We start from the raw sequence: 27,690 nt of genomic DNA, 5'->3' as shown, positions 1-27,690 counted from the left end.
TAATAAAAACAGTAAAGCCAAAACCATTATTATTCAATTAGTCAGGCAAAAGATGATTCATTTGCAATTATTTTTATAGTCTATAAATTGTTTAAGTCAGTGTTTTATCTCCACTATCGAGAGGATTTGCTGATTTTCAATGTTATTAGCCTAAACTAATCTTCATCACTTTCACTTATTGAACTATCATTCATACCACTGCAAAGCTAAGTTTTAAAAAAGTGTGGCTAAATGATATAATTATGTTCAGCATTGTTTGTGTGCACAAAAAGACACATTAGCAACTACAATATCAAATGAAATCACCTTGGATTAAAAAAATAGCTAACATTTATTTATTTTTTCATTTACAAAAGATGTCGAGAAAAAAAAAAATCCATTAGCAGTCCTCCTGCTGTCTCAGATCCATGTAAAAACACAAAGACAAAACAGAACCACTGTCACCATCCAAACATGGCCTTCACTAAATTGTTTTGTTACAGATAGACCAGCCTATCTGAAGCTGCGTGAGATTCTGATCAGCTGAGAGGGCAGGAGAGGGCGCACATCAACAAAACAAATTCACCCGTTTAAAAGACACATTTTGTTTAGAGGAAAACCACAAAGGAAACTGTGAGCTATTTTCAACACAAGGACCATGAAAATAAAACGGTTGATATGTTTAATCTGGCGTGATAATGTTTTTGTATGAAGCAAAGCTGCGGTACGGTACATTGTTGGTACAAGGTTAACAGGAAGTGGAAAAAGGTCAATTGCCTAAGCCTGCATGAGTGCCTTGTGTGTGTGTGGTGGGGGGGTATTACAACACAACTCTGAAGCCTGAAGACACTCATGCCACAAGTACAGTTAGAATAGAGCCTCAGTCTGTGGAGGAGCACTTCATGGTAGCAAACACACTGTTAAAGCCACAACAGTACAAGAACTAAGGACACAAAGACAAGAAACACTGAGATTAGATCACTATTTTTCAGTTTTCCTCTGATGATACTCTCAGGATGGAGAAAAATGCAAAAGATCATAGAAAATTAAATGTTTCTAGCTCAGGTAAAATCATCTGTAAAACACTTTGTTTCAGTAATGACCACATATAAAATACTGAATATACAAAAAAACACAGTCCTTTATTCCTTAAACGTATCACAGAAACAGCTATCTGCTGATGAAGGTGGAGGGAGGCGTTTTGATGGAGCCGACTCGCCTTCGAGTCTTGTGCCTTATACAAGTTCTCACTCTAGTGGTCTGTACAGGAACTGCAGGTTAATGTGGCCATGCTGGGAGGGACGAATGGAAGTTAATGTGTTTGCTTGTGCTGGTGTGGTCGAGGTCTTAAATGATAATGAGTCTATAGGAGGAGCCAACATGATTGGTTGGTGGTGTTCTACAGTCCGAAGCGGGCTGGGGTGCGTCTGGGCGTCATGGGGACCTCTTCTTTTCTTCCTGGTGTGCAGATTTTCACAGCCCTGAATAAGAGAGAAATCAGAGGGAAGATGAGTTTTATTTGCCGTGACAATTTTGTGTTGCTCAAATGCTAAACACCTCTTACATGAGCTATACAGCTGTGGTTAAATAAATACATAAACAAACAAAATTCTGGCGAAGTTGAATGTGAACATGAAAGCAGCAGCAGGACAGGAGGAGAGTGAAAAAGGCAGGCAGGCCGGTGTCTCTGTGAGGAGTGTTGGGAAGTAGAGCCTGACGCCTCTGACAGCAAATCTATCATCTTTAATTACAGCAGCGTGACACCCTGACACTGCCCACACTTCCCTCATCTCTCTCTCTATTCCTCGCACACACACACCTGCAGCAATTACAACCATCAGGCCATAACCCTCTTCTGTCACTGTGTCCCCCTCTCTGTGTCTCCCTGCTCACTTCAGGAGAAATTGTTGCGTTTTACTCAATACACAAGCTCTTAGCAGGCTCATAACAGCAATACACACGAATGTAGACAGTATGTTTTATGTACAAGTAGGGACAACGCACGTGTGTGGAGTGTTTGCTGGATTTGAATACAGATTTGCCTCTATAGGGCCTTAAAGGACCATACCATCGGTTTTGCATGTTTTAGACCATGTTTTGAGACCAGATCAGATCACTACACATTGTGTTTCACATAACAGCAAACCATACAGCAAATTGTTCTGCTTTTAGAAAGTACGTTTTAATCCTACGAATCTAGGGATCCACTGGTTTTCATTCATTTCTAAAAAACGTTAGACATTAGAGACCTAATTTAACTGTTGGCGCACAAACTAAAGCAAATGACAGCTTGAGATTACACAAAACTAGCAGTTAGTCTGACCAGCAGTAAGATGTCACTTTTAGGTAGATTTGATTTATCTAAGATGCCAGTAAAGCAACGCAGTAACGCAGTTATCAGGAATGTCAGACCACCATGTTTAAATTATATTTAGTTTCAGTTACAGCTGAAAACAACAAGAAATTTAAAAAAAAAAGTAAAACTACGTCACAGTGATCTATATATAATATGAAATCTCAAAGTCTTAAAACTTGCTTGAGTTGTGTAATCGACCAGATGTATCCATTTTTATTAGTGACATTGTTACTTAAAACTGCAAACCTTTCAAATGAATCTGTATCTGACCTGCATCACCACACAACAGCTCTGACAAAAAATTAAAGCCTACTTAACGCACATTGCGATAAATCACACAACTCAAGCAAGTTCCAGAAGTCTGTTTTGATTTTCATGCCATACAGAAATTAACTGAAACCTCTTTATTTCCTAGAACTGTAAGAAAAATTCATCTATAAATGTGAACCTGTAAAGCCTGCAGTCAGAAACTGTCTGTAAAAATGTGAAATACTCATAAATGTGACACTTTAATACCTTGTTTTGAGCAATTCAAACATGTTTTCTAGAAAAACATTTTTAAGTCAAACTTCTCAAACACAAGGAGCTGGATAATAACTATGATTATAAATCACAGACTAAAATTGGCAAAATTCTCATTTTAATCAGAAACTGTCTAAACAGAATAAGTAAAGGACAGGACATATGTGGCAAAGCATTCAATGCCAACTTTAAGTACTTGACAGTAAGGCTGTATCTCTATAAACACATATCTGTATATGAGTGCAGAATTTATAGGGAAGGGACAAGATTTTGGTATCTGAAGCATTCTGGTTTCTATTTGTAGTCCAAGTAGTATTGACCAATCAAGTTTAAGCGGCCTTTTTTGAAAACAGTGTGCAGCATTTTGCTAAGGCTTCTGGGTTGATGTTTCCTCAAAATGTTGTGCAACGGGCTCAGAGGAACATTTTCTCTCTTTTGGTGGGCGCGTCGGAGGTGTTAAACACTGTCGTATTAAAAAGGCACTGCAGTTCACTTGCATACGCAACAGGGTGTTAAACACACCAGCGTTTCTGTTTAAATTAGCGTTTTGTCAGGCTGAACAAGGCCCAGGTAAACAGAGAAAGAGGCATAATGCATTGGCCAAAATGCATTTGCCTATTCTAGACATTTTTTGTCATTACATGGACATAAGAACTAATTAATTAACCGAGAAAATAGTGAACGGATTAATCAATGATGAAAATAATCACTTGTTGCAGCCTTAGTCCAGTGTGTAAGAATTAGGGGGATTTATTGGCAGAATATGGCAGAAATTACATATAGTTTTCATCACTGTGTTTTTGTTGCCTTGGAATGAGCCGTTTATATCTACAGAGGTTGTCATGTTGCACTGCCATTCTCGTAACTCAGAATGGATGAGCCAAACACATGTTCTAGATATGGCCTTTCATGTTTTGCACAAGTTTCCTAGCTGTGAGATGTGTTTGCAATCAACAAGCTCACCACTAGCCACTAAATCCTACACACTGGTCCTTTAAAATATCTTGATTTTTTTTTTTCCAATCAATTGTCAAAACAGAAAGATCTTCAATTGTAAGCTGTAACAATTATTATAATAATCAATCAATAATTTCATTAATTGCCAACTATTTTGTTATATATTAATCAGTTTTAGTGCTTTTTTCAGGAAAAAGTCAAAATTCTCAGATTCAAGCTCCTTATATTTTCTGGTTTCTTTACTCCAGTAGACTGGGGTCAAAACAAGATTTTTGAGAATGTCACTGCATGCTTTGAAAAACACTGATCAACATTTCTCACCATTTTCTAACATTTTATAGTTCAAACAATGAAAATAACCTTTAAGCTGCAGCCCTAATTCAATTTACAGTCATGTACAACAAAAAAAGTAAAATTCCACAAAAAAGCAGCTGAAACCAGAGAAAGTTTGGCAGTATTTCTACTTATCTACTTGACAGCTTTTGATAATTGGCCCTGCGCACACATTTAAGTACTGAGGTAAGTATTGTGATATTACTCAGAGCTAAAACCTGTGGCATTGTCCTTTAAGTGCTTCATATGGAAAAACATGAGCCCCCACTTCTTGCTCTTCCCACTGACGTGGCTCTAAAAGCACTCAGTCACACTGTTGCACTTTTATACACAAAACAACTGACTGGTCCTTTACTAATTCACACCACTGATCTGTGCTGGTGAGCGGGGAGGCAGGTGATAAGCAGCCGGCACATGAAGGCGTATCCAACAAAGTATTTCATCCCGGTCACAGTGAACTCAGACAGGAGATGCTTGTGAGGCCTGCCGGAGGACAAAGGCAGCCGAGAGCCCAGGAGAGCCGACGACGTTCATTATCACACATCCAGCTTCCTCTGCTTAAATCTAATTCTTAATCCTAAACCTCGAGTGTGATTATTTTCCACAGATCTGTTACAGACGTGGTCACACAAACTCAGACAGATAAACCAGCTGATTAATTAACAATAAAGTTCTTTTTTTTTTTTAAGAAATCTCTCTTTATAACCTTCCTTCTCTCTGTAAAGCTTGCGGATGGGTGTGAAATTAATTTTTTGGTCTAATTTGAAATTGAACGTTCCCCTCCTTTCTCTGCTCTGCTATGGCACAATTTAAATTGCTGCAGTAATGGGGGTCAGCCAGGAGTCAATATTATTTCTTTTTGTCTCGTCTGGAGGGACCAGAGGTGAGAAAAGCTCATCATGAAGAGTGAGAGAGGTGGAGTCGAGAGAGTGGGAGAGGAGGAGGAGGGCGGTGGGATGCAGATACGGATTGGCGGTGAGGTAGGTAAATTAAACGTTTCTATCTTGACTATGTATGGAAAATGAGGGCCACAGGGAACTATTGTTAGATGAGGCCCGTGTGTGATGAGGTGGCAAAAGGAGAAGAGATGGTCGCTGACTTACTTCACGCTGCCGCTGTTACTCTTCCTCTCCTGCTCCTCTCGACGCGCTCGCAGCTGCTCCTCAGCCAGCGACATCTCCTCCTCCATGTTGCTGATCTCCTCTTTGGCCCGCCGGCGATTCTCCTGGAAGAGCAACACACACAGATGAGGAAGATGTACGGAAAAACATTGGAATTCCAAAACCACCAGCATTAATACGCTGCTACAACAGCCTCCACTCCTCTGGGAAGTCCTGCCACAAAATTTTGGAACCTGGCTGCAGAGATTTGCTCCCGTTTTGGCCTAAGAGCATTAGTGAAGTCGATAAGACTTGGCTCACAGTCTGCAGTTCATTCCAAAAGTGCAGGCCAATCAAATACTTCCACTGCAAACTGGGAAAATCACTTTTTTATAGACTGAGCTTTCTGCGTGAGGGAATTGTCAACAGGGAAGGACCTCCAAACTACAGCCACAATGTTGGACATGCAATATTGTCTAAAACGGCAAATCCCAACCCGGGCGTTTGTGTTGTGAGCGGATTAACAAGATAGGAAAACGAAATTTATATATTTTTGCAACACCAAATTCTGTTTGTCAGACTTTACTCTAATAATTGATTTTTTTATTTTGCCTCTTGCCTCTGAATAATTTTCTCCTCATGCTCCCAAAAAAAAAAAAAAAAAAAGAAAAAGAAGAAACTGGTCACAACTAGTGGACATATGCAACCATGCTGCTGCAAGTAGTCATTTCTCAATTCTACAACGCACAAGCCAAAATGTTTGGGAACCAGCAATAGATCAATTAATCGGTTGTCCTATTAATTGGGTCAATTATCTGACATTTTGAGCTAAGTTGGCATCAGCTGATGCCTGCAGTCCCCAGGCCGAAAAATATCTGCATACAGATCTGCATGCAGTCAGTCAATTTAAGCGCTGCTCCTTGGGAGTTTCAGGAAGGTGGTGAAAATGTTATTTTTGAGCCCTCTACTATAACTATCATGCATCCCACAGTAAAAAATTGCCTAAAATTTCCTTAGTCACTATCATCTTTTCTAAATGTGAACATGTTTCTCAAACCCGAAAAGACAGCCTATCTAATCTAATCTAAAACCATTACTGGCTAACATTTAATATATATTATGTTATAATTTATAGCATAATGCAGTTGAATGTCGTCACTTCTGACACACTGCACCCTGCTCTCAAATTAATTAATAAAAACATTTAAAACAGCATGTTACTGGCTAAGACAACCATGTATGTGTGTATGTGACACATACATGACTTTTCTTTGTTTTGATGTTGGCATTATAAATCAGACATGCTCTTAATCATAGGCAGGGACATCAGCCATTGAAGAACCCATATTGTTTGACCACTCAACTGTTTCATGTTTCCCCTGCATGGTACGGCTCGACTCTACTTGACTTGATTCATGTTTGGTACCAGGTACTTTTCTCAATTTCATGTTCTTCTTCAGGTTGTACCCCCTCGGTCAGTGTGGGGTTCTTAGCTTATTGTAAAAGTGACGCTGCAGGAAACTGATATGGCATCATCTTCAATGTGACAAAAATACAGGAATGTAGAAGGATTTAGAAGGAATAGCTGTCACAGCAAAGAGACAAAGTTTGTTGAGAAAAGGCAGAATGCATTTAGTAAGACGAAAAGTCTGATTTTTTTTTTTTTTTTTAAAGAGGATTTGGGGGAATCCTATATCAGGATGCAGATGACAATTAATCTGCTGATTATTTTCATGATTACCCAGTCTTTAAAGTGTCAAGAATTGCTCATCACAATTTCCCAGAACCCAAAGTGACATCTTCATACTAATTCTTTTGTCGAACCACTAGTCCAAAACTCAAAGACTCTTAATTCATTGACAAAGAAAAGCATAAAATCCTCACATTTTAGAAGCTGGAACAAGTGAATGTTTGACATTTTGCCAGAAAAATAACTGCAACGATTATGTGATTCAGTGTTCTCTAAACCTTTTCTGGCATGCACCCCCTTTAGAAGCCAAAAAGAGTACCAGGTACTATAGACAACTTTTATCAATGGAAAACCAAAAAAGAGCAAGTCAAAGCCAAATTGAGCTGTACCATGCAGTAAAAATGTGGCATAAGGGATACATCCCAAATCATGAAAATCAGTCCCAGACCAGCAGAACACAAACATTTGTGTCTAAATACTTTAGGCTGTGTTGTGAATGAAGCTTTGTGTTGCCTTACCTGTCTGCTTTTTCCTGCATGTTTGATGCTATAGAACATGGGCCCAAGTTCTGCCAGCCACTCTCCATCCACGGCAGTCACACACTGCATGTACTCCTACAACACAAAGTATAGGTTAAAACATCAGTAACACGTCATTAAATGATTTCATGCTTGTTAAGTTCTGCAGCCGACTATTTTACCTTGGTGGTCATGACGAGCTCGTGGTAGATGATGTAGTCGGGAGTGTAGCCCATACCGAATAGGGAGCTGGTGGGATGGAGGTGACATGGCATGCCTGTCCTCACATTCACATATTCACCAATGCCCTGGGAGCAAACGCAGACATAAACAGCAAATTTAATGTGCAACTCAGAATTTCTGGATAGGAAAATGGGACCCTGTGTGCAGTGTGTGTTTGCGCCTGCACTTTAAGGTCAGTGCAAAACAGGTCATATGGGTTAATTTGCTTCTCCACCTGGCTCAGACAGCAGGAAAATAAATTTGAAGTATATCCAACACAGCTACGATTGCTTGGGTTAGCCAGCTACTCATAAGTCAAACGGAGAACCTTGATTATATAGTCATGATTTCAAATTCCCTTTCAGATTTTAGCGCTGTATTAATGTGAGGCCAGAAGGGATATTTCACCACTCTGTAATTATGCTGCTATAAATCTGCCACAACCAGTCGCCACCAGGCGTAACATATTAACTGAGGAGAACCCAGAGAGCAGGAGGTACCTTGAGCTTAGCAGCCTGGTGGAAGTAAGCAGCACAGATGCACTTTCTGATGATGTCCCAGTCTGACCCGCAGGAAATCAGGTTCATCCTCTGCTGCACCATGATGTCCTTTAACTGGGAGCGAACCTCACGCACCTGCACAAAAACAATGTGTGTTGTTAGGCAGTGGAACTACATAAAAAACTCATCCAACCTACTGCTGTGCAATCAGTTGTTTTGGGGTAAAATGTATCACTGCTGTCAGAGGAAAATCTAAGAATTAGGGTATCTCAGAAGTAAATATGAAGACAGATTACCTATAAGTCAGCGGGATACTGAATAAGCCTCAGAAGACCTGAATCATGAACTACAAACATTCAAACACCAAACTAAAAGCATGAAAACAATGTTCAATTCAAACTCTGAGATTCACACGTCATCTTGCTGGAATTCCTGTGAAAACTGAACACACATTTCCATCCAGGTTGGTGACAGAGAGAAGAGCTGAAGCAGTGGGAGTCTGACCTTGCGCATGGCCTTGGTGTGGATGAAGTGCTCGTTGCACCAGACGCTGGAGTAATTGTTGTTCTTCCACTGCATGTAGACGTTGAGGTAGGTGAGGTGGTCGCTCTCTGGGACTGAGAACTTCTCCCTCACCTGGTCACTCTCCTCCTCACGGCCCTGCAGAGACACACAGATTGAGTTTCCATATATTACTGAGAGATTTTGTTTTCATTCTCAGGTAACTGTTCTTTTCTTATGGAATATTGTTCTACACACACATTTAACAAAACAATTAAACCGGTGAATTATCAAATACTGTATTTAATCAATTAATAATTTATTTTTGAGTTGCACAGTGGAAAAGAAGCTGTTATCACAGCATACAGTTGTAGATGGACATAATGTTTGTTTTTTTGTTAGAATCACAATTAGATGCCCTAAAGCAAAGCTAGTCTTCCTGGGTCCACAATGTTATTGAATAAATATTATTATTTTTATATCTAATATGCAACATACTAAGGTGCATATTTATAAATCCAGCCTAGAGGCATAATAAGCAAATCATTTGGAGTCAAGTCAAATGACAAAAAAAGGTCCAATTATAGCTCTCTTTTGGTCTCTACCAACTCCTGAGCATTAAAATGTCTGTCTGGCTCGTTAGCAGCTAATTGCTCCACTGTGTTAATGTCTGTTGTTTGGTGCTGGACAGGTAGCGTTTTAGAGCTTTTTCACAAAAAAATAGCTGCCTGCTATGGCCAAAACATGATATAATTATCATCATTAAAAGCAATGATGATAATTCTCTGTGGCTTCATCACTACGAGAGACACGTGACCCATTGTTAATATTAAAATATGGATTATATTCACTTAGATATGGAGGGTTTTAAAGGTGAAAAATGTAACTCCCTAGCATTCAAAAGTGACAACTGCAGTCCAAATAGTGAATTGGAGTCACAGATAGTTTATTAAAGACACTGGAGCGAGTTGTTTCGCCCCAGACCCTAAGTTCAGGCAGGTTTCCTGCACTGAACCTACATGAGCACAAGACGAGCGCAACATTATACTTTGACAAAGACACGTGATGACGAGTCCTACACTGTAAATTGATCAGCTGTTTATAACTGTCTGTTGGTGTAAAGCCAAGCCTGTTATGCTGAAAAAAGTCCAAAAGCCCACTGCTACAAAAATGCACACTCTGAAGCTGGAGTTCAGTGCCTGCCTTACTGCCAGCTAGACTCAAATTTAATATTAATGAATTTAACCATAATAAACATCTACGTCTTCTAAAAGATTATTAATGATTTATTACAACTCATAAACAGACATCAAATTCTGTTAACATTTATCATAATTCAGTGTTAATTTTAGCTCCATGTAAAGTGAATAAACATGAAACGGGAAGGACGTTCAAAACAAAAAACAGTTCTGCACTAGAAGGACAATTTCATAGAACATACTGGTTGTAGCGTTGTCAGAGAAGCAAGTATTTCAACTTAGCATGTTTTCTTAATCTTTCGATGACATGTTACAGCCATTTTATGACTTTGTACAGTAAGAATATTACATATTTCTAAATATATAAATACATGGAGAAATCTATAATTAAATCCTTTAATCAATGTATAAATATATTGTTATATAATAAAATACTTAAATAAATGAATAACGAAATCATGTAATTTAATGCAAAATTGTCATCATAATAAATCACAAACAAAAAATTTAAACAAAAAATCTATAAATGTATATTAAATTATTTATTCATGTACTCATTTATTCAGTCATTATTTATTTATTTATTCATTCATTTATTTATTTACTTTACTTTGTCAATAGTGGAACATGATGCAGTGATATAAATAAATGTGTCAAATGAATCCATCGTAAGTCAGAGATGAGATGTACCTTAGGTCTGTAAAAGATGGCCGGCACAGACAGCATGGAGACGATGATGAGGATGTCAGCACTGCAGCCCATGTCGCAGGACACAATCAGCATCTTGGAGAGGGCAGGGTCGAGGGGAAACTCCACCATCAGACGCCCCGTCGGTGTCAGAGCACCTGAAAGTGCACGAGAACACAATTACAAGGTCACACGTGAAGAATTTAAAAGTGCACAAGACGTGAGGAACGTAGGAGGGACGAGCACGAGATGAGTGATAAGCTTCTTTTCCATCAAAAGCCCGCTGGCGTGATGGAGAAGCCGGCATAATGTGACACTTATTTGTCTATCAGCGTGAGAGAGGAGGATGAACTGCTGACAGTTGAGAATACTTGTAGAGAGAAAAAAGAGAGTGAGATCAAAAACTTTGCCAGTTCTGATTTAAATGATTAGACGACAGAGTCTAAGAAGCTTATGAGGAGGAAAAGCAGAGAAGCAGAGCAGCCAGTTTGGGGCAGGTAAGCCTTAATCAGAGATAATCTGCTGTTAACACACCATACAGGGAATCATCAAAAGTCCCCCCTTATCCCCAAATCCCTAAATCCCCTGGAATCTGGCTAAGGATGAGACAGAAATGAGACCCGACCAGTCAAATCAAACACAGGATCAGTTACTAGGCAATTACTCCACTGGCTAAACCTCACAACTACCTCCTCCAGGCCTGTTTGCAGTGTCTGCATCATCACTGCAGCATCCTTTAAACAGCTGGTCTCCTGCCTCTGTTTGTGGTGTCAGCATCACAGTGCTGCAGCTCGAAGCAGCACTGAGGGGGAGATGCAACCCTCAAATACCCAATATTCTCTGTCACACAGCGTCATCTTCATCTCAAAAGGATGATGATTTATGTTGTTTGGCCCCACTGTTAGTAAGACCAGCGGAGGCCTTGTCAAGTTCATTGTTAGAGGGAAAAGAAAACTGATACGACACATGATTTGTTCATTATTACCCTGTCAGAATCCACCAGATCAGGGTTAAGGTTTGGTTGCAACAGATGACTCTCCCATCATTACTGGCCAGATAGTTTATATGTGATGATTTTCATAGTTGTAATATTGAGCATGGCCTTTTAATGCAACTCAAAGAAGACTAACTGAAGACTAGAACCAAAAAAATTTTTCCCTCTATGTTGGGGCTGATGTTCTGTATGTTCTGTATGTTAGCACCTTTTATAACAATATGACAGAGCTCCAGAAACTTGTGATTGACATTTTCTAAATTTGATGATATTTTAGAGGCCAAACAATTAATCGATTAATGAATGAATTAATTAATTAATGAATTAATGTTTTTCACTCCGTCCACTTGGCAATCCCATTTAGCTGCAAAGTAAAAAGAGGAGAACTATCCAGGTAAAACTTTACATTTTTATTATATTAAGCAAAATTAAGTCATAATTAGCCATCAAACAGGTAATACATTACAGTGAATTAAACTATATTATAGTATGTATTAAATTCTATAAAGAATATCAATGCTCAGAGTTCGAGCAACTTTCAGATAAAAATTCAAGCACTTTCACTCTTGAAGCCTTTATCACCACATCTAAATTGTTAACATGAATGCAACTGCAAAGTTCACACAATTACTTTGAATCCATAGCAATCAATTTATTCAATCACTTTGTTAATTTATGTATATTTTTAGCTGTTCATATTAACTTTGATTGTATGTTCTGATTATTTTACGCTTGATCATTTCCAGGGTTAGAGATCAAGAGACAGCTTATCTCGCTATGAAGGACAAATGATGGGATGGTTTCATTTGAAATATGTGAAGATTTTTGGTTTTACAGGGTTCAATGATAATGTTTTTTCACTTGCCTAGTCTGGCAAGAAGGTCAGAAATCTACTTGCCTAAGTACAAACAGTTATATTTATTAGCAGTTATCAAATAACGATAAAGACTGGAGTTAATTGTCATATTTAATCTCTGAATGCAACAGGTATAAAAATGTCCATCTCAGTTGTCTGGTTTTATCAGTCTAAAACCCAAAGATATTCAGTTTAATATGTTAAGAAAGGGGGAAATCTACACATTTGAGAGGATTTTACTTGCCTTGAGCAAACAGACAATCCTTTTTGTTGAGCCCTGTTTTATGGGTGATTGACATAAATGAAAAACCAAATTATATTTAGAGAGGATAACCCCTGTTATTACTCACCTGTGTTGTCCAGAGCTCCCAGGATCCAGAGCTGGTACATGGAGTTGAGCATGTTGTCCTCAGGTGGTGGATCCATGAAATGGAAGAGGAGCAAATCCTGAACACCCAGAGACTTCAGCAGCAGGACCACGTTGGCCAGGTTGGTCCTCTGGATCTCAGGTATGGTGGTTGTCAGCATCTCATTCTTAAAGGCGCTCTGAGTGTAGAGCCTGGACACAAGACAGACACAGTGGAAAAAAAAAAACAAAAATCAGATTTTTCTAAGCAAGAAAAAATATACAGATTTGTGCATTCTCTTTGATTTTAGATGTAAACTGAAACTCCGCTCAGAGCACTGAGGAATAAACCCCCCTGGGCCATGCTGTTATGTGTCAGTGATCAGAATTATTTTGTTCTCGAGTATGTGCAGGCATGCCGGTGGGATTGACTAAGCAGTAATCTCCAGATGTAGATCAGCTGCAGAGGAAAATTCAGTGCTGTTTATTTAAGGAAACACCCAGAGCCCGAGTTTAAATAAAGGTTAAGTCGGGTGACTTAACAACGTTCCCAGAACAATTACAGCTGTCTGATGTTGGAGCTCATAATTACAGAATGCTCTCAATGTATGTGGAGGTTGAGAGCTTGTGAGTGAGTGCCTGCAGTCACGGTCTTAAGAGTGGGGAATTCTCCACACAAGTGGAGCAAACCAGCGTGACTCACTCCATCTGCTCTCTAACACACACACATATCCACAGCGACTCAAACACCTAGACTGTACTTGATGTAAAGCTGCTCATAGATTTGTGTTACCAAAAGGTATACAGGCAGGTGGGCAGGTTTAATCTAGAAATGTGTGAGCTTTCTTAAGCAGTCTGGCTCATTAGTGATGCAAAAACGTGTCACACCATGTTATGGGTCTATGTCATGCAATTATTGCTTAAGTAAATGTGGCAAAAGAGAGAGGGGTCGAGTGGAACCTTTGACAGGGTCTTTTGTGGCACATTTGCCGACCATAAACAGTTAAAATGCATGAAATCCTCTGGAGATTAGGGTTCTGGCCCGCTCTCACTCTTCCTGCCTCCGACTATTTTTAAAGCACTGTCACATCACACATCCACAGCCCTGAACAAACTGCTGGAGGACAGCACTGATCTCAAACAACTGAAGGGAGAAGACAAACTTTAACAACAGTCATGTTAAAATGATGCTGCATTCACAGGGCAGCAGGAATTGAAAAGACACATATTCAGGTGGTTTATTCCAATTCACTTAAGTAAACTAACCTATAGGGCTGCAACCAATGATAATTTTCGATGTTGATTCATCTGCTAATGATTTTCTTTATTAATCAATTAGTTGTTTGGTATACAAAATGTCAGAAAGTGGTGAAAAATGTTTCCCAAAGCCCAAGAAGCTGGAATACAATAATTTGGACTAAAGGGTACTCAAACTAATTCATGTATTATCAAAGTATTAGGTGATTAATTTAATGGTTGGCAACAAATTGTTCCAAATCTAAGATACAATATAATGTATGTTCCTCCTATCCTACCTTTTGTATACTTTGGTATTGTCAGTTTAAAGGTTAGAAAAAGTTAGGAGCAGCCTTGCAGGAACCTGAATATTCTTTATTATTGATTGATCTGTTGATTATTTTCTCGATTAGTCGATTAGTTGTTTGGTCCAAAACATGGCAGAAAATGGTGAAAACTATTAATCGTTGTTTCCCAAAGTCCAATGATATTCAGTTTAATGTTACAAAGGACTAAAGAAACCAGAAAATACTCACATTGAAGAAGCTGGAATTATTGAATTTGGTTATTTTTGGTTAAAAAAAAATATCAAATAATTGATCTCTTAGTAAAATGGCATAACTACAAACCATGCACCAATCCCAGCTCAACACCACTTGTACCTGTATGCACATGTTGTTGATCACGTACAAGTAGAGAGAAGATGAGCACCATTTACCTGTAACACTGCCCTGGTCCTGTACGTCCTGCTCTCCCAGAACGCTGGTTGGCATTAGCCTGGCTGATGGGATAAACCTGTAGAGCATCCATTCCAATGCGAGGATTGAAAACCTGTTGACAGAAAAAATAAGTTAATGAAAAATGGCATCAGACTGGTTTCAATGTGTACACAGAGAAGTGATCTTTTGAGAACTGCAGTGTGAAGCATAAAATATATTAAATGTAACCTTAAGTTTGCAGTATCCCGAATCCACAACAAACATGATTCCATCCACAGTGAGCGAGGTCTCGGCGATGTTTGTAGCAACAATGCATTTCCTCACACCATCTGGAGCCTAGCAGAGGAGAAATTAAAGACCATCAGCTTTGTTTTCTCACATGTATATTACACATACCCATAGATATCAAGTGTAGAAATGCATGCAACATAACAGGCCGTTACAGATACAAACCTTCTGGAAGATCTTGGCCTGGAGGTCAGAAGGCAGCTGAGAATAGATGGGCAGCACAGCCAGAGGAGGAGCGTTCTCCAAGTCCTCCAACCGCTCCACGATCTGATCTGATGTCACCTGCAAGGACAAGGATAAACTTAACTTCAACTGGGAGTACAAAATGGAAAGAACCACTGTCCGCCAGAGGTTGAGGAAATATTGACTACAATTGTTGGGAAACTGTCCTTGTATGTCTTGAGAAGATTTTAAGGAGAAAGAATCTCATTAACTTTAGTTATACAGCACATTTTGTACATATAATTCAAATCACAGTCCTTTATGCCAAAATTACTATGTGACAATAATTTGAGTGAAAACAGCAGCCATGTCCTTCACCTCAATATCCTCCTGCCCCGGCATAAAGATGAGGATGTCTCCTATCAACCCACTGAGGTGGATCTGCAGGGCCTGTTTCACTGCTGCCTCCACATAGTCCTCCTGAGGAGTCTAAACAGCACAAAATAAGAATCAGAAATGTTTTATTGATTGGGAAATTGGGTGTTAAACACTACAAATCAGTCCAATAGAAAATGAACCCACTGAAATGGTGCTACATAACCAAAACAAAAGTCTTAGAATTTTTATTTTCATATACCAAAAGTTAGTACATATGTCAATTTACGCAGTATATTTATTGTTTATAGGGTATTTGATAAACTGAAAGCTGCATATAGTATTGAAAATCTGACTAAATGTGATCATTTTACAGTGTTTAAATATGTCATACAGATTTTTCTTAAGGATATATTTTACAGGTTAAAGATTTCATTACTTTCAAAGATGACTGCACTTTAAGAATATATTAAAGTCTTGTTAAGTCTCAGACAAATTAAATACTAGCAGTAATTCCTGAAATGTGGAATAATGTGTTTAATAATGACCTGAAGCTTCCAAAAAGATCTCGTAGCACTGATGTAATGTAGTCAAGATAAAGTGTAAGTGCCTTCAAGTGAAAGTGAATGGAAACAGAAACATACCTTGCTAAACAAGATGTCTACGGGAAATGTTCTTCCTGGAATGTGGAATATGGGTACGTTGCCAAAAAATGCAGCAAACTTGTCTGAGTCCATAGTCGCAGAGGTCACGATGAGTTTCAAATCAGTGCGTCGAGATACGACCTGATACAAAACAGTGAACAGAAGAGAGGCAGTTGAAAGAAATCATATTGTATTTACACTGAAATCAGAAAGAGAAACAACCTCCTGAGCTAAGATGCATGTAGACGTGTATCTCTTGAAAATAAAGAAATCTGTATTCACAGGGTGTTAGATGGTTGTGTACTGACCTCACGCAGCAGACCGAACAACACATCAGTATTCAGGGAGCGTTCATGAGCCTCGTCCATGATAACAGCACTGTAGTGGTCCAGGTCTGACTCCCTCAGTGACTCCCTGAGCAGGATACCATCTGTCATGTACTTTATCAATGTTTTCTCAGATGTGCAGTCCTCAAAACGGATAGCGTAGCCCACCTGCAGGCAGCAATGTCAGATTAATCAACTCAAAATAATATGTATGCATTTTCAAGAAAACCCTGCAGAAGCTTACGTAAAACTTGCACAAAATACTTTTGCATGACACGAACAGGAGTTAAAACAAGAAAAATAAAAACCATAATAAAATAATAAAAACTACTGCCTAATTTTTGTAACAAAGAAATCTTGACAAGTTATACATAATATTTAAGCTGCTCCAGTGTTTCCTTTTATTGTTGTTCTTCAGTTCAATCACTGCAAAGCATTATGTTTTCCATTTATCCACTAGATGGCGGTGTTACACAGCATATGATTTAGTACTGAGACTGCAAGAGAGCCCTCAGACTGTCCATTACTCAATACAGTAATTACTGTTGTATTGTAAGCCATTTAAAACAACTTCAGGGCAGCGATACTAGATCATAGTAGTTCTGTTTGTCCACAGTTTTACTTGGAATTAAATCAAAGAGTTCAAGTTCTCAACAAAAGTTTCTAAAAACTACTTTCAGGTTCAAAGTTAACTTCATCATACTTTCCGTAGTTGCTACTGCTTAAATTTTCACTTTCAGTTGTAAGACTAAGATTACTCTTATTGTCTCCCAAACACATGATTTGTGAAACCCTGCAGTTGTCCGAGCGTCTCCCCACTCTTCTGTCTCTCCTCCAGGAGTTGTCCAATAATAGTTTTAACTGGCAGAGCAACAAATGAATGTTTATATAACACGAGGCTGGCACATACTCAGAGTTCAACAAATGAGAGAGGTCAGAAAAACACATCCTGTTGGCCTGCCGAGTGGTAGACTGCTCATGACTGTCTTTGGGGGAAAGTGGTCTGGCTGTTTCCACCATGTTACTAAAGGTTTGAGCCTTTTCCAAGCCAGCTGGTAACATCACAAATTAAAATGGACTCTAGTGACTCTGTAGAAAGTGAATATAATATTTCTGCAGACACCAAAAACTCCAAAGGAAATGGTGGTGCTGTTATGGTTTAGACACTGAGAATTTATTCTAAATCTATTGGAATTCATCGTTAAGCAAAGTTTCTGGTATTAACGTGTCACAAAATCTCATCAAGGAAACTAGAAAACAAAATATTATTATAACAGGAGAGATGGCCAAAACATTAGACCAAGTTTACAGAAGCAAGATTAGACTAATTATCAAAGGGTTGATTATGTATAGATCCAGCGAACTATATTAAAACAATTTCTTAGATGATCAAGTAAATACTCAGGTCATCAACAGCAAATTATTTATCAATAGATGTTCACAAGAATTCAACAATTACAGATTAAACTGCACACACATTAGGAACGATTTTGAAAAAATATATAATTAATTATTTTTATGGATACTGCAATTTCCATATGATTTGCAATATTAGAAGGAATGATAATTTTCACATTATTATTCTTATTTTCATTGAAAAATATATTTAAATTATTGTGATGTGATTTTTGCATGGAACTGTACTAAACAAAGATGTTTTCTTAAGTTGTACAATATGATGTGTGGGCCAGGACATCTCTGCAGCATGACAATCTTTAATTTAAAATGGTATTTTGTAGAGGTGTGTATCTCACTGACTGAGACCGATTCGATTCGTATCTCGATAGATGTTCAACGATATGATACATTTTAGAAATTTTTAAATAGCGATCGATTCGGTCCGATACAATTGACCTCTGTCATGATACAATACGATATGATGCAATACAAGATAATGCAATGTGTGAATCTTTACAGCGCTATTAGTTGCAAAAAGAAATATAGTAACAGGAGAGACAGAGAGAAGGGGACATTATAGTGATGTTAACATCTTATTATGAGTCTCATGTGTAAATGAGATACTGTAGCCTAAATGAGAATCTGTGAACAAACTAAAACTGTTTAAAGTATTAGTATTTCTGCAGTAAGATGATCTGCTGCTCTGTTCCATATGAAGACTGCTGTGGTTTTGATTAGTGTGGGGGAACAGTGATGCTCCGTGTTACCTGCTCACCCAGTGACATGACGTCTCTGTGGGTCAGACTCGTGGCTCTGTACTCTGCTGTCTGACTAGTTTTGCATTAATGATTTGCTGCTGTGTTTCTCATCTTTCTTATAAAACACAAACTTATTCTACACTTGCGCGTTATGAAAGTTTGGTGGTGCGAAACGGTACAATGTCACTTCTGCCGCTGTTTTTTCAGTGCAGCCTGCTTTGATGAAATGAAGAGGAGACACAGGAGAGGGAGGAGGGAGCGCTTGTTTTGTGTGATTGTGGCAGCAGGCGTCCAGCTAGAGCTGTGCAGGCAGAGGCAGGACGAGAGAGAAAATGGAGGAAAGCTACAGCAGCACTTCACTGATGGCAAAAATGAAACATATGCACGTACTAATGAGACATATCGATACGCTAGTGCTGCATCGATTTGTTTCCAAATCATATTCAGCTTTTTACTGATACAGGCCGCCTGCACCGATGCACTCGTATCTTACCATTAAAGTCCGATGCATCGGATGCATGAATGAATCATTACACCCCTGGTATTTTGACACACGTTTTGCCTTTAACAAATATTGCGCATTCTGTGAAAATTACAGATGACCATGTTGAGATTTTGGTAAAATTCTGTTTAACTGTTCTGCCCAAACACAGATTTCTGACTTGCATCAGTCAGGTTAACTGCTCAAGCATCAGACAGCTGTCTCACCTCCTCTCCCAGGTTGGTGCCGATCTCCTCACTGACTCTCTTGGCCACACTCATGGCTGCCACTCTTCTGGGCTGAGTACAACCCACCATGCCATAGCTGGTGTAGCCGTCCTCATGCAGGTACTGAGTCAGCTGGGTGGTCTTGCCGCTGCCCGTCTCCCCAACAACAATCACAATGCTGTTGTCCCTGCAAACAGAGTTGTAACACAGTCAAAGAATAACTCACAGATTTATGTGATGTAAAGCACTTTTTTGGTGAATTAGGGATAAAATTGTATTCAAAGACAGAAATGAGCTCAATACCTTATGATGTTGAGAAGTTGTTGTCTGACAGCAAAAATAGGCAGATACTGTCTCTGTTCCAGGAGACTCTTCTTCTTTGCAAACTCACTGCTGGCCTCACTCTTTTCTTTCATGTGGTCTGCAAATTTCTGCTCTGCTCTGGAAGTGAGAAAGCGAAAAATCACCAAAAATTAATACAGCAGGTCAGACCAACGGATATTGCAGCTCAACAAGTTAGGCCCGTGGGTTATTAAAAAGAAAATGTGAAATGCCATCTTCATCCAAACTTTGCACAGTCAGTCTGATCACCTGTAGTCCACTTTGCCGTCCTCGCCAACCGGCTTTCCCCCAGAGGCGTCTTCATCCTCCTTCTTCTTGATCCCCATGATATCTCCCAGCTTGGTGCCTGCCAGTTCCCAGTGTTTGTGCTGTGCCTGAAAACACAATTATTCCAATTACACCATATAATTATGAAGATTAAAGCTCCACTGTGTTACTGTACACAAAGACTGCAATTTCATGCACATTTGACACCCAGAAGAGATGACGGAGCTCCTGGCGTTTGCATTTGTCAAGTTGTTTCACCTCACTGATGGTGCTTTGCAGTTAAAATGTCATCAACCATCCAGGTAAGGTGATCATGAATAAATTATTTACTGAAGTGAAGAAGTCAGGCAGCACTGACATTATCAAACGGACAGGTGCATGCCAACAAACCCCATTAACATTTCTCAACAGCAGACTATGAAGATCATACCTGCTTTGTGTTTCTCCATACAGAAGAATATAACAATGATATATTTGCAAGACATATCCCAAGGTAAAACTGCTGTTTTTGTCAAAGAAATCTGGAGAGATATAACAGCTTCAGGTCCCCGTTGATGTGAGAGCAGAGAGGCAGAGAGGCACCAGTTTGAGTGGGACAACTGAGATGGATTTCCTAATGATTAGTTTGCAGAATTAATTGTGTAATTTTTGTAATAAATGTCAGAGCATAACCACAGCCAGTTTAAACCAAATATCAGGAAAGTGTACAAACAGTTCTACTATTTAAAATCTAGATTAAAACTAATTTCTAATACTCTGCAGATGCTTACCATTAAAAACATAAGGCCCCTAATTTGACGGTTATTGTGCATTTGCCCTACAATTATTCTGAAGTGCTTTTATAATTGAGAACATCTGAATTTATGTCTAAGAGCTCCAGAGCTTGCTATTAGTAATCACTGTCATAGTGATTTTATAAATATGTACATATATTTATGTTATAGAAAAATGTGTCAGCCCTTTCATACCCAGGTCAAGCTGTGTTGGCCTCACATTTAACCCTGGTCAGCATTAGAATCTCAAAGCCAGTTCGGACTCATTCATCAAGTCTCTAAGACCTTATTCAGACTGCCGGCACAAATCCAAGTTTTGGTAAATCCTGATTGTGTCCAGAATGATTTTAGAAAGTCTGGACAGCAAAAATCAACAGAAGCCATACTTAAATAAATTTTCTGCTTGCACTTTCAGGGAAGGTTTCTGAAGAGGGGAAGCTACTGGACCATGCACCACCAGCATATGTAGTTAGTGAGGCCTACATCTGGTCTAGGAGTGTCACAATGAACTGGTAATGACTTGTCTCCTCCCCCCCAAGTTATTAATGCAGCCTACCTTCTTGCGTTCTTTCTGCTCTCTGTGTTTGCGGACAAGCTGGCTGCCTTTACGAGAGATGATGGCCATGTCAGATGTAGCATCTTTCACAGGGATGACAGGCTCTGGCTGCAGCAGGAAAATAAATACACACATACAAACATTTGTATCAAAGCAAAGTCAGCAAGTATAGCTCTGACAAAAGTATGAAATCTAAGGAAGTGAATCATCAATAATCCACAGTAAACCTAGTGACTACGGGCCTCAGATTGTGAGCTGTTTAGGTTCTGTTTACCTGCTTGGTGAACACTATTCTTCCATCCAGAAAGGGAGGAACCAGGTTGTGAACCAGCAGGTGGACCTTAGCAGCATTGTCCTCCTCAAAGTCTTCATCCACCTCCAACCTCTGCACCACACCACTGGTCAGCATACGGTTGGTCTCCCACCGCTCATTATCCTGAGACATGAAACAAAGCCAATCAGAAGAGGGTATACCAAGACAGACAGATGTTATGACAAGACAAATATAAAAATAAGAACACGCATTTACAGTACACAGCTGTGAACGCAGACACACAGCTCTTATGAGGCTGATATAAAACACTGTGGTTGTACCTCGTTGATCTGTCGTTTCTGGGCAGATATTCTTTTTTGCGTCTGTTTCTGAAGGATCTGCTCTCTCTTCTTCACATATTCATCAGAGGTGGAAGTGAAAGGGTTGTGGAACTCATCATAGCCTTCATCCATCATGTACCAATCTCTGTCAGCTTGCTGCAAAACCATGAGATAGTCAGATATGTTAAAAAAAAAAAATGTCTCCAGAAAATAGTTAACAGTTTCTATAAAACGTAAAGACTGTGCCACAAACCTTCTGATCCTCCTGCCACTGTTCTTTCTCTTCCTCATTGTCAAAAACAATTCCTCCCTCACCATCTTCTTTCCTCCCTGAAGAAGAGACAGAATAAGAAATATTATCAGACATACGCTATTTGAATCTTGCACAAGAGCACAAAGTGGCTTGTTTTTAGAGTAGTACCTTTTCCTTGTGATAAACGAGGTGTAGAGCCCAAATGCTTTCTGTCATTTGCCCACTCGTTGTACTTGTATGATGGGGTAGGCAGTGGTGTGTCGTCAGGGTAACGGCCTCTGACTGACCTACGCACAGAGCAGACAGATGTTATGTATGCATCAGGTAGCAGTGGTTTCTCAACAACTAAGCATTTCATACCGAATGTGAAGAACATAACATAAAGCAAGGATTTTAAAAAGTCTCTGATATGTCTAATAAATGTTAGCTGTTGTCGCCATTGCAGTGGAAATAGATTTTGTGGGCAATAAAGGTGTTTGGAGAATGTTTATTCAATCACATTTGGTCTTTATCACTATGAGAATAATCTGATCTGTTTTTTTCATTTTCATTGTTCAAGCTAGTTTTATGTAGGCATTAAGGATCTGTTTAGCCTGATATCAGACTGAACTGTCAACTACTGCTTGTTTTTTTTTGCACAAAAATCCACGAGAAAACTAACAAAACACAAAAATAATAAAATAAATTCAGTGCCTTTGTTCATAAAGTGAACAATACCATGCCAGACTGGCTACTGACTGCTGCAATGTTTTTTGTTTTGCAACTGTACAACTGTAACTAAGACAATCAGTGCTGAAGACCACTCATGCCAATTGTTTGCACATGCTTAGGTCATTGCTGGCTACTTTTATTTTATTTCGTAAAAGAAGGAAACCAGACGCACTTTAAGTTACAAGGAAAAACAAATCTTATAAATCAAGTCTTCATTTTTTTCTTTAATATTGTGATATAAATTGCAATGTGGACTTTTTATACTGGTATTTTCATACCTTGAGATTTTGGTGTTGTTACATCCCTATTGTCATTATAATTCCAAAATCTGCTCTAAGTTTCTCAAAAAAAACCTAAGCATGTGGGAGTTACAGAATGTGAGTTAAAATGGATGACAGCTGTTTACCTGTCCCTCCTCTCACTGTCTCGGCTGGAGCGATGGCTCCGCTCTGAGCGATCTGACTCTCTGTGAGATGGGGCAGGGGATGGAGACTCCCACTGGGAATGCCGTGAGCTGGCATAACCGCTGTCATCCTCTTCCCAGTTGGAGCGTGAGGGTGTGAAAGAATCTGTGCAGAAAACAAAATAAGTTTAGTCAACCCATTAAATAAAAAGTACTTTGTACAGGTAACATTATGAATAATATATTGAAATAACAGTAAGTGACTAAAATAATGTTACCTCTGGGGCGATGCTGTGGTGTCAGAGGTTCATCTCTCCTACTCCCCCGACTGATGCGTTCGGACCACCCGTCCCTCTGCGAGCGGTCGCTCCTCTCACCGCGCTCCGAACGCTCCGACCGGCTCCCACTACTGCTGCCACGGCTGTGATTGCTCTCTCGCTCATCTGACAGACAGAGACATGGGAAAGTTACTCTCAACAACCTCAACTATTACAAAATTTGCTTTCAGTATTGATTGATCTACCGATAATGCTTTTGAAATACGTGATCCCTTTTCCAACAAATAAATAAGGAGTAAAAATAAAAAAATAAACCATCTACTCTTCACAAGTTTCCTAAGTCTAAAATGTAATTGCTTATTGTTCTGACCACAGTCGAAAAACCCAAAATGTATTCAGTTTACAATCATATGATACAGAAACATCAAGTAAGTCCTCCCAGGTTATTACCATTTTTACTTAATACGTAATTTTGGATTGTAACCAAAAGTCTAAGAGCATTAAAATACAGTAACTACTACATGACAAAGTAACCTGAGTATTCTATAGAATCACCTCTTTGACTCCTTCGGTCTCTGCCCTTGTCTCTGCTCCTCTCTCTGTCTCTTTCTCGGTTCCTGTCCTCTTTGGAGGAGGCGTACACTCCATGCTCACGTCTGTCTTTCTCCCTTTGCTGGTGTCTGCGTCTGAACTCTTCACTGACCCCTCCGGGGTTTGAGGGTGTCTCAGAGCCAGTCACGCGATACTTCCTGCTGGAAACACTTGACAAAAAATGTACAGAAATCATAAGATACATATTTTAATGCAAATGTAAAGGGGAACAAGGAAAATACAAAGAATATATAAACATTAAAGGAAAAGGATGTTATTGTTCCAAGTTCAAAGTTAATATATATTTTACACTGACTCTCAGTGACAGTCCTGGTATAATATCTACAGTGGTTTAATTAGCTGGCCTTTTTCTCTGAAAGGACTCATTGGGTAAAATCAACTAAAACGTGCTTTACAAATTCCCAAACTGGGAGTACGGATAAAGACGAAGCCCAAAAGTATTCAATGCCAAATAAACATTATGAAATCAATATGAATAAATTCAAACAAAAAATTATAACCAGAAAATTGAGAAATAAGCCAATACATTTTCAAAATTCTGCCCCAAAAAAATGTCATTACATTTAAAAATGCATTTGACATAATTCAACTTGTCATTTTGCCACTTTTCATTTCAATGTTTTTGCAAAGTGGCTTTCTGGAATAATTTTTTAATATATTTTTCTATGTATTCATATATAACACAAACTTGAATAATATGCAGAACAAACATTTTTATCCTTAAATCAATTTAAATCCTTAACTGTATCACATTTTACTTCCAGATGTTCTTGATTTAGTTGAGTCATTCACTTTGAATTTAAGCTGTGTTTTTTTTCATTATTAAGGTTTTTATTTATTCATAAGGTTTTATTGTGGCTTTTGTTATTTTTACTTTTTATCAACACTTTTAAGTTTCATACTGTTTTTTCTTTGTGTCTTTGTGCATTTAATTATGTTTTTCTCAGCTACATTGCAAATAAGGTCTCTACCTCAGTGTATTTCTGAGTTTAAATAAAGGCTGAATTAAGTTTGGCTCTCCACAAACATGAGGTATAGGCATTGCCTGTCTATTTATACATTATCCATCATTTTCAATAAAGTTTTATTCTGTGTGAAATAGAACTGAGTCTTACCTCTCCTTCTGAACTCTGTCCTTATCATCGTCGTCTTCGTCAGACCCAGAGTCACTTTTACCTTCCTCCCAGTCCTTGTAGGAGGAAACCTTTGACTTCTTGCTATGTTTATCATCACCACTACCATCAGCCTGTTCCTTGCCCTCACGTTCCTTCCTTTTCTGGGCTGCCAGCAGATCCAAGCCCAGCAGGGAGGTGCGCGGCGTGGGTGCCCGAAAAACATGAGGCTCTGCAGCAGCACTCTTCTTCTTTACGATAAGTCCACCAACTTGAGTGGATGCATCAGTCCCTTCCAGTCTGTGCATGGACACATCGTCATCCATTATCTGTGGGGAAATAATGATATGTGCAAAAGGTGAATAAGCTTAAAGGTACTAAATTAGCGCTTATGGCAACAACCATAAAGTGTAATTACTCAGTTATTGTGCCAAACTAATGTTAAAGTGTTTATCTTTGGGGCATCACTGACCTAGGACCGCAACTAAGGATTATTTCTATTATTAAGATAATGGAAACATTTAGGTCAACAGGTCAGAAAATAGTGATACAGGGATGGATGATATGGATTTTTTCAGCCAATACAAATAATCGGTGTGCATCTGTAGTGATAAATACTAAACAAAAGATCCCAGAGTGAAAGGTAACATCTTCATATTGGTTTACCAACAGTCCAAAACCAATAGATTTACTATACTGTCACAGAAGACTAAGAAATCAGCCAACTTTCACATTTGAGACGATGAATTTGGATTATAGTTTTGCATAAAAATGACTTGTTGACAATTGACAGTTATCTGATTATCAGAATTGTTTCAAATTAATTTTCTGTCACATAGACTGGAAGCAAATCTTTTCAATAGAGAAGCTGGAACAAGAAGCATTTCATATTCTTTCTCAATAAATAAATTGATTGATTAAAGGATCAGCCTACCAAATTTGCTGTTTAATTTCTGTTACCAGTCGATTTGCACCATACTAAACTGAGATTCGTGTCAGTTTCCAACCCTGGACACCAAGTAGGATGTAAAATTAAATTCTACTACATTTGCTTCTCATTAGAACAATTCTCTGTTATTTCACATTTACTTTCAACTTAAAGGGGTAACTTCTAGCAACGTATAACCCAAGAAGACACCGATCAATTACTTATGAGTTTGTAACTCATTCATATATGACATTTAGACTATCAGCATCCTGATGGCCAACTGTACCCGTTTGTGACCTCGACACTTTGTACCTTACTCTGAGGAAACATTTGGGACTACAGTCATAATGAAGTGAATAAAAGTGTTAGCTTTGTCACTCGTTTTATAACAGTTACATTAATTAAACTACTACGTACCTTTCACAGAGCAGCAAGTGCTAGCTAACGTTAGCCTGTGAGCTAGCTGGCTCGGTCCTGAACGGGCCTGGCGGCAAAACGTCCGCGGATTAGTTTGGGTCTAAAATGCAGATATTCTCACATGAAGTTAAAGATTTCAGGTCAAATGATGAACGGGTAAGAAGTCCAGAAAAACACGGACCCGTGGGTGCTGCTGGGAAATATTTAAACTGCGGCTTTCGTAAACACAACGCGTATGTTTACAAGAAAGGGAGCAGCCATTACAATCCCACAATTCAACGGGGTGGCAGGAAAATATATTTAAAACTTTATTTAACGAGGATTTATTAACAAAGGAAACAGTGAGAAAAACAGCATTTAAGGATGATATTCCCATATCTATAACTTCCCTCCAAATATTTTATTTTAACAGAAGAGATATACAAAAACATGAGGAATACATGTAATAATAATAAGAGGAACAAAAAGAATAAGAAGAAAAGGGGCATATGGCATATATTTAAATTAAAAAGAGTCTCAGACTATTTACATTTATGGATATAAAACTTGGTTGTAAAGTAAAGCATTTAAAATAAAAAGCATGACTTCTATTCAAGTTATTTTTACATAATAAAAACATCAGTTCTTTCTCATTAATTAATCTTAGTCCCACATGACATATCAGAAACATGTTTGACATAAATCCATAAAAAATATATAAAATAAATGCATACATAAAATGAGTGTATAATTGTTTCTGTGCCTGTATTACAGAATACACAGGATTCAGAGAGATAATTTCTAAATAACCACACAGAATAAAACAGGTAACAGACAATGTGCAGTTAAGGGAAATGTGAAACATAAATTAAATGAAAATATTAAATTCAAAAGTTTAAGTGCACTGAGTGATTAGAACAATACTTGTAAAACGTGAAAAACAGTCAAAATGACTTTTGAACTTTTCCAAACTCTAAATTCAACTACCATAAATCACTAATGTCTTAGATGCCCCTGATTGTCAGTGGAAAATAGACAAGAATTATTAGTCTGTTAGACAGTTTAGATGAAGTTAAAAAATAATAACTGAC

At 38.5% G+C, this 27,690-nt stretch overlaps 1 protein-coding gene across 1 annotated transcript; it reads right to left on the bottom strand.

Annotated features, from left to right (window-relative positions):
* Nucleotides 1–292: 292 nt before the first annotated feature.
* Nucleotides 293–26,899, bottom strand: dhx38 (DEAH (Asp-Glu-Ala-His) box polypeptide 38). Its single transcript, XM_084717376.1, has 27 exons — nucleotides 26,621–26,899; nucleotides 25,279–25,604; nucleotides 24,107–24,312; nucleotides 23,552–23,716; nucleotides 23,277–23,439; nucleotides 22,328–22,446; nucleotides 22,160–22,236; nucleotides 21,907–22,062; nucleotides 21,587–21,748; nucleotides 21,313–21,420; nucleotides 19,966–20,090; nucleotides 19,678–19,815; nucleotides 19,375–19,561; nucleotides 16,493–16,678; nucleotides 16,185–16,325; nucleotides 15,544–15,654; nucleotides 15,169–15,285; nucleotides 14,944–15,051; nucleotides 14,715–14,827; nucleotides 12,765–12,973; nucleotides 10,568–10,722; nucleotides 8,682–8,837; nucleotides 8,178–8,312; nucleotides 7,638–7,763; nucleotides 7,456–7,551; nucleotides 5,251–5,372; nucleotides 293–1,460 (listed from the first exon to the last, which is right to left on the bottom strand). The coding sequence occupies exons 2-27, from the start codon at nucleotides 25,599–25,601 to the stop codon at nucleotides 1,379–1,381; spliced, it is 3,786 nt and encodes a 1,261-aa protein (XP_084573502.1). The 5' UTR covers nucleotides 25,602–25,604; nucleotides 26,621–26,899; the 3' UTR covers nucleotides 293–1,378.
* Between the last annotated feature and the right edge of the window lie 791 nt (nucleotides 26,900–27,690).

This window comes from Lutjanus erythropterus, chromosome 1 (genome assembly GCF_056507025.1).
Source record: "Lutjanus erythropterus isolate fLutEry1 chromosome 1, fLutEry1.hap2, whole genome shotgun sequence".
In the NCBI taxonomy this organism is placed as follows: Eukaryota; Metazoa; Chordata; class Actinopteri; order Lutjaniformes; family Lutjanidae; genus Lutjanus; species Lutjanus erythropterus.
Note: the sequence above shows the minus strand (reverse complement) of the source record. Positions and strands in the feature narration are given on the sequence as shown.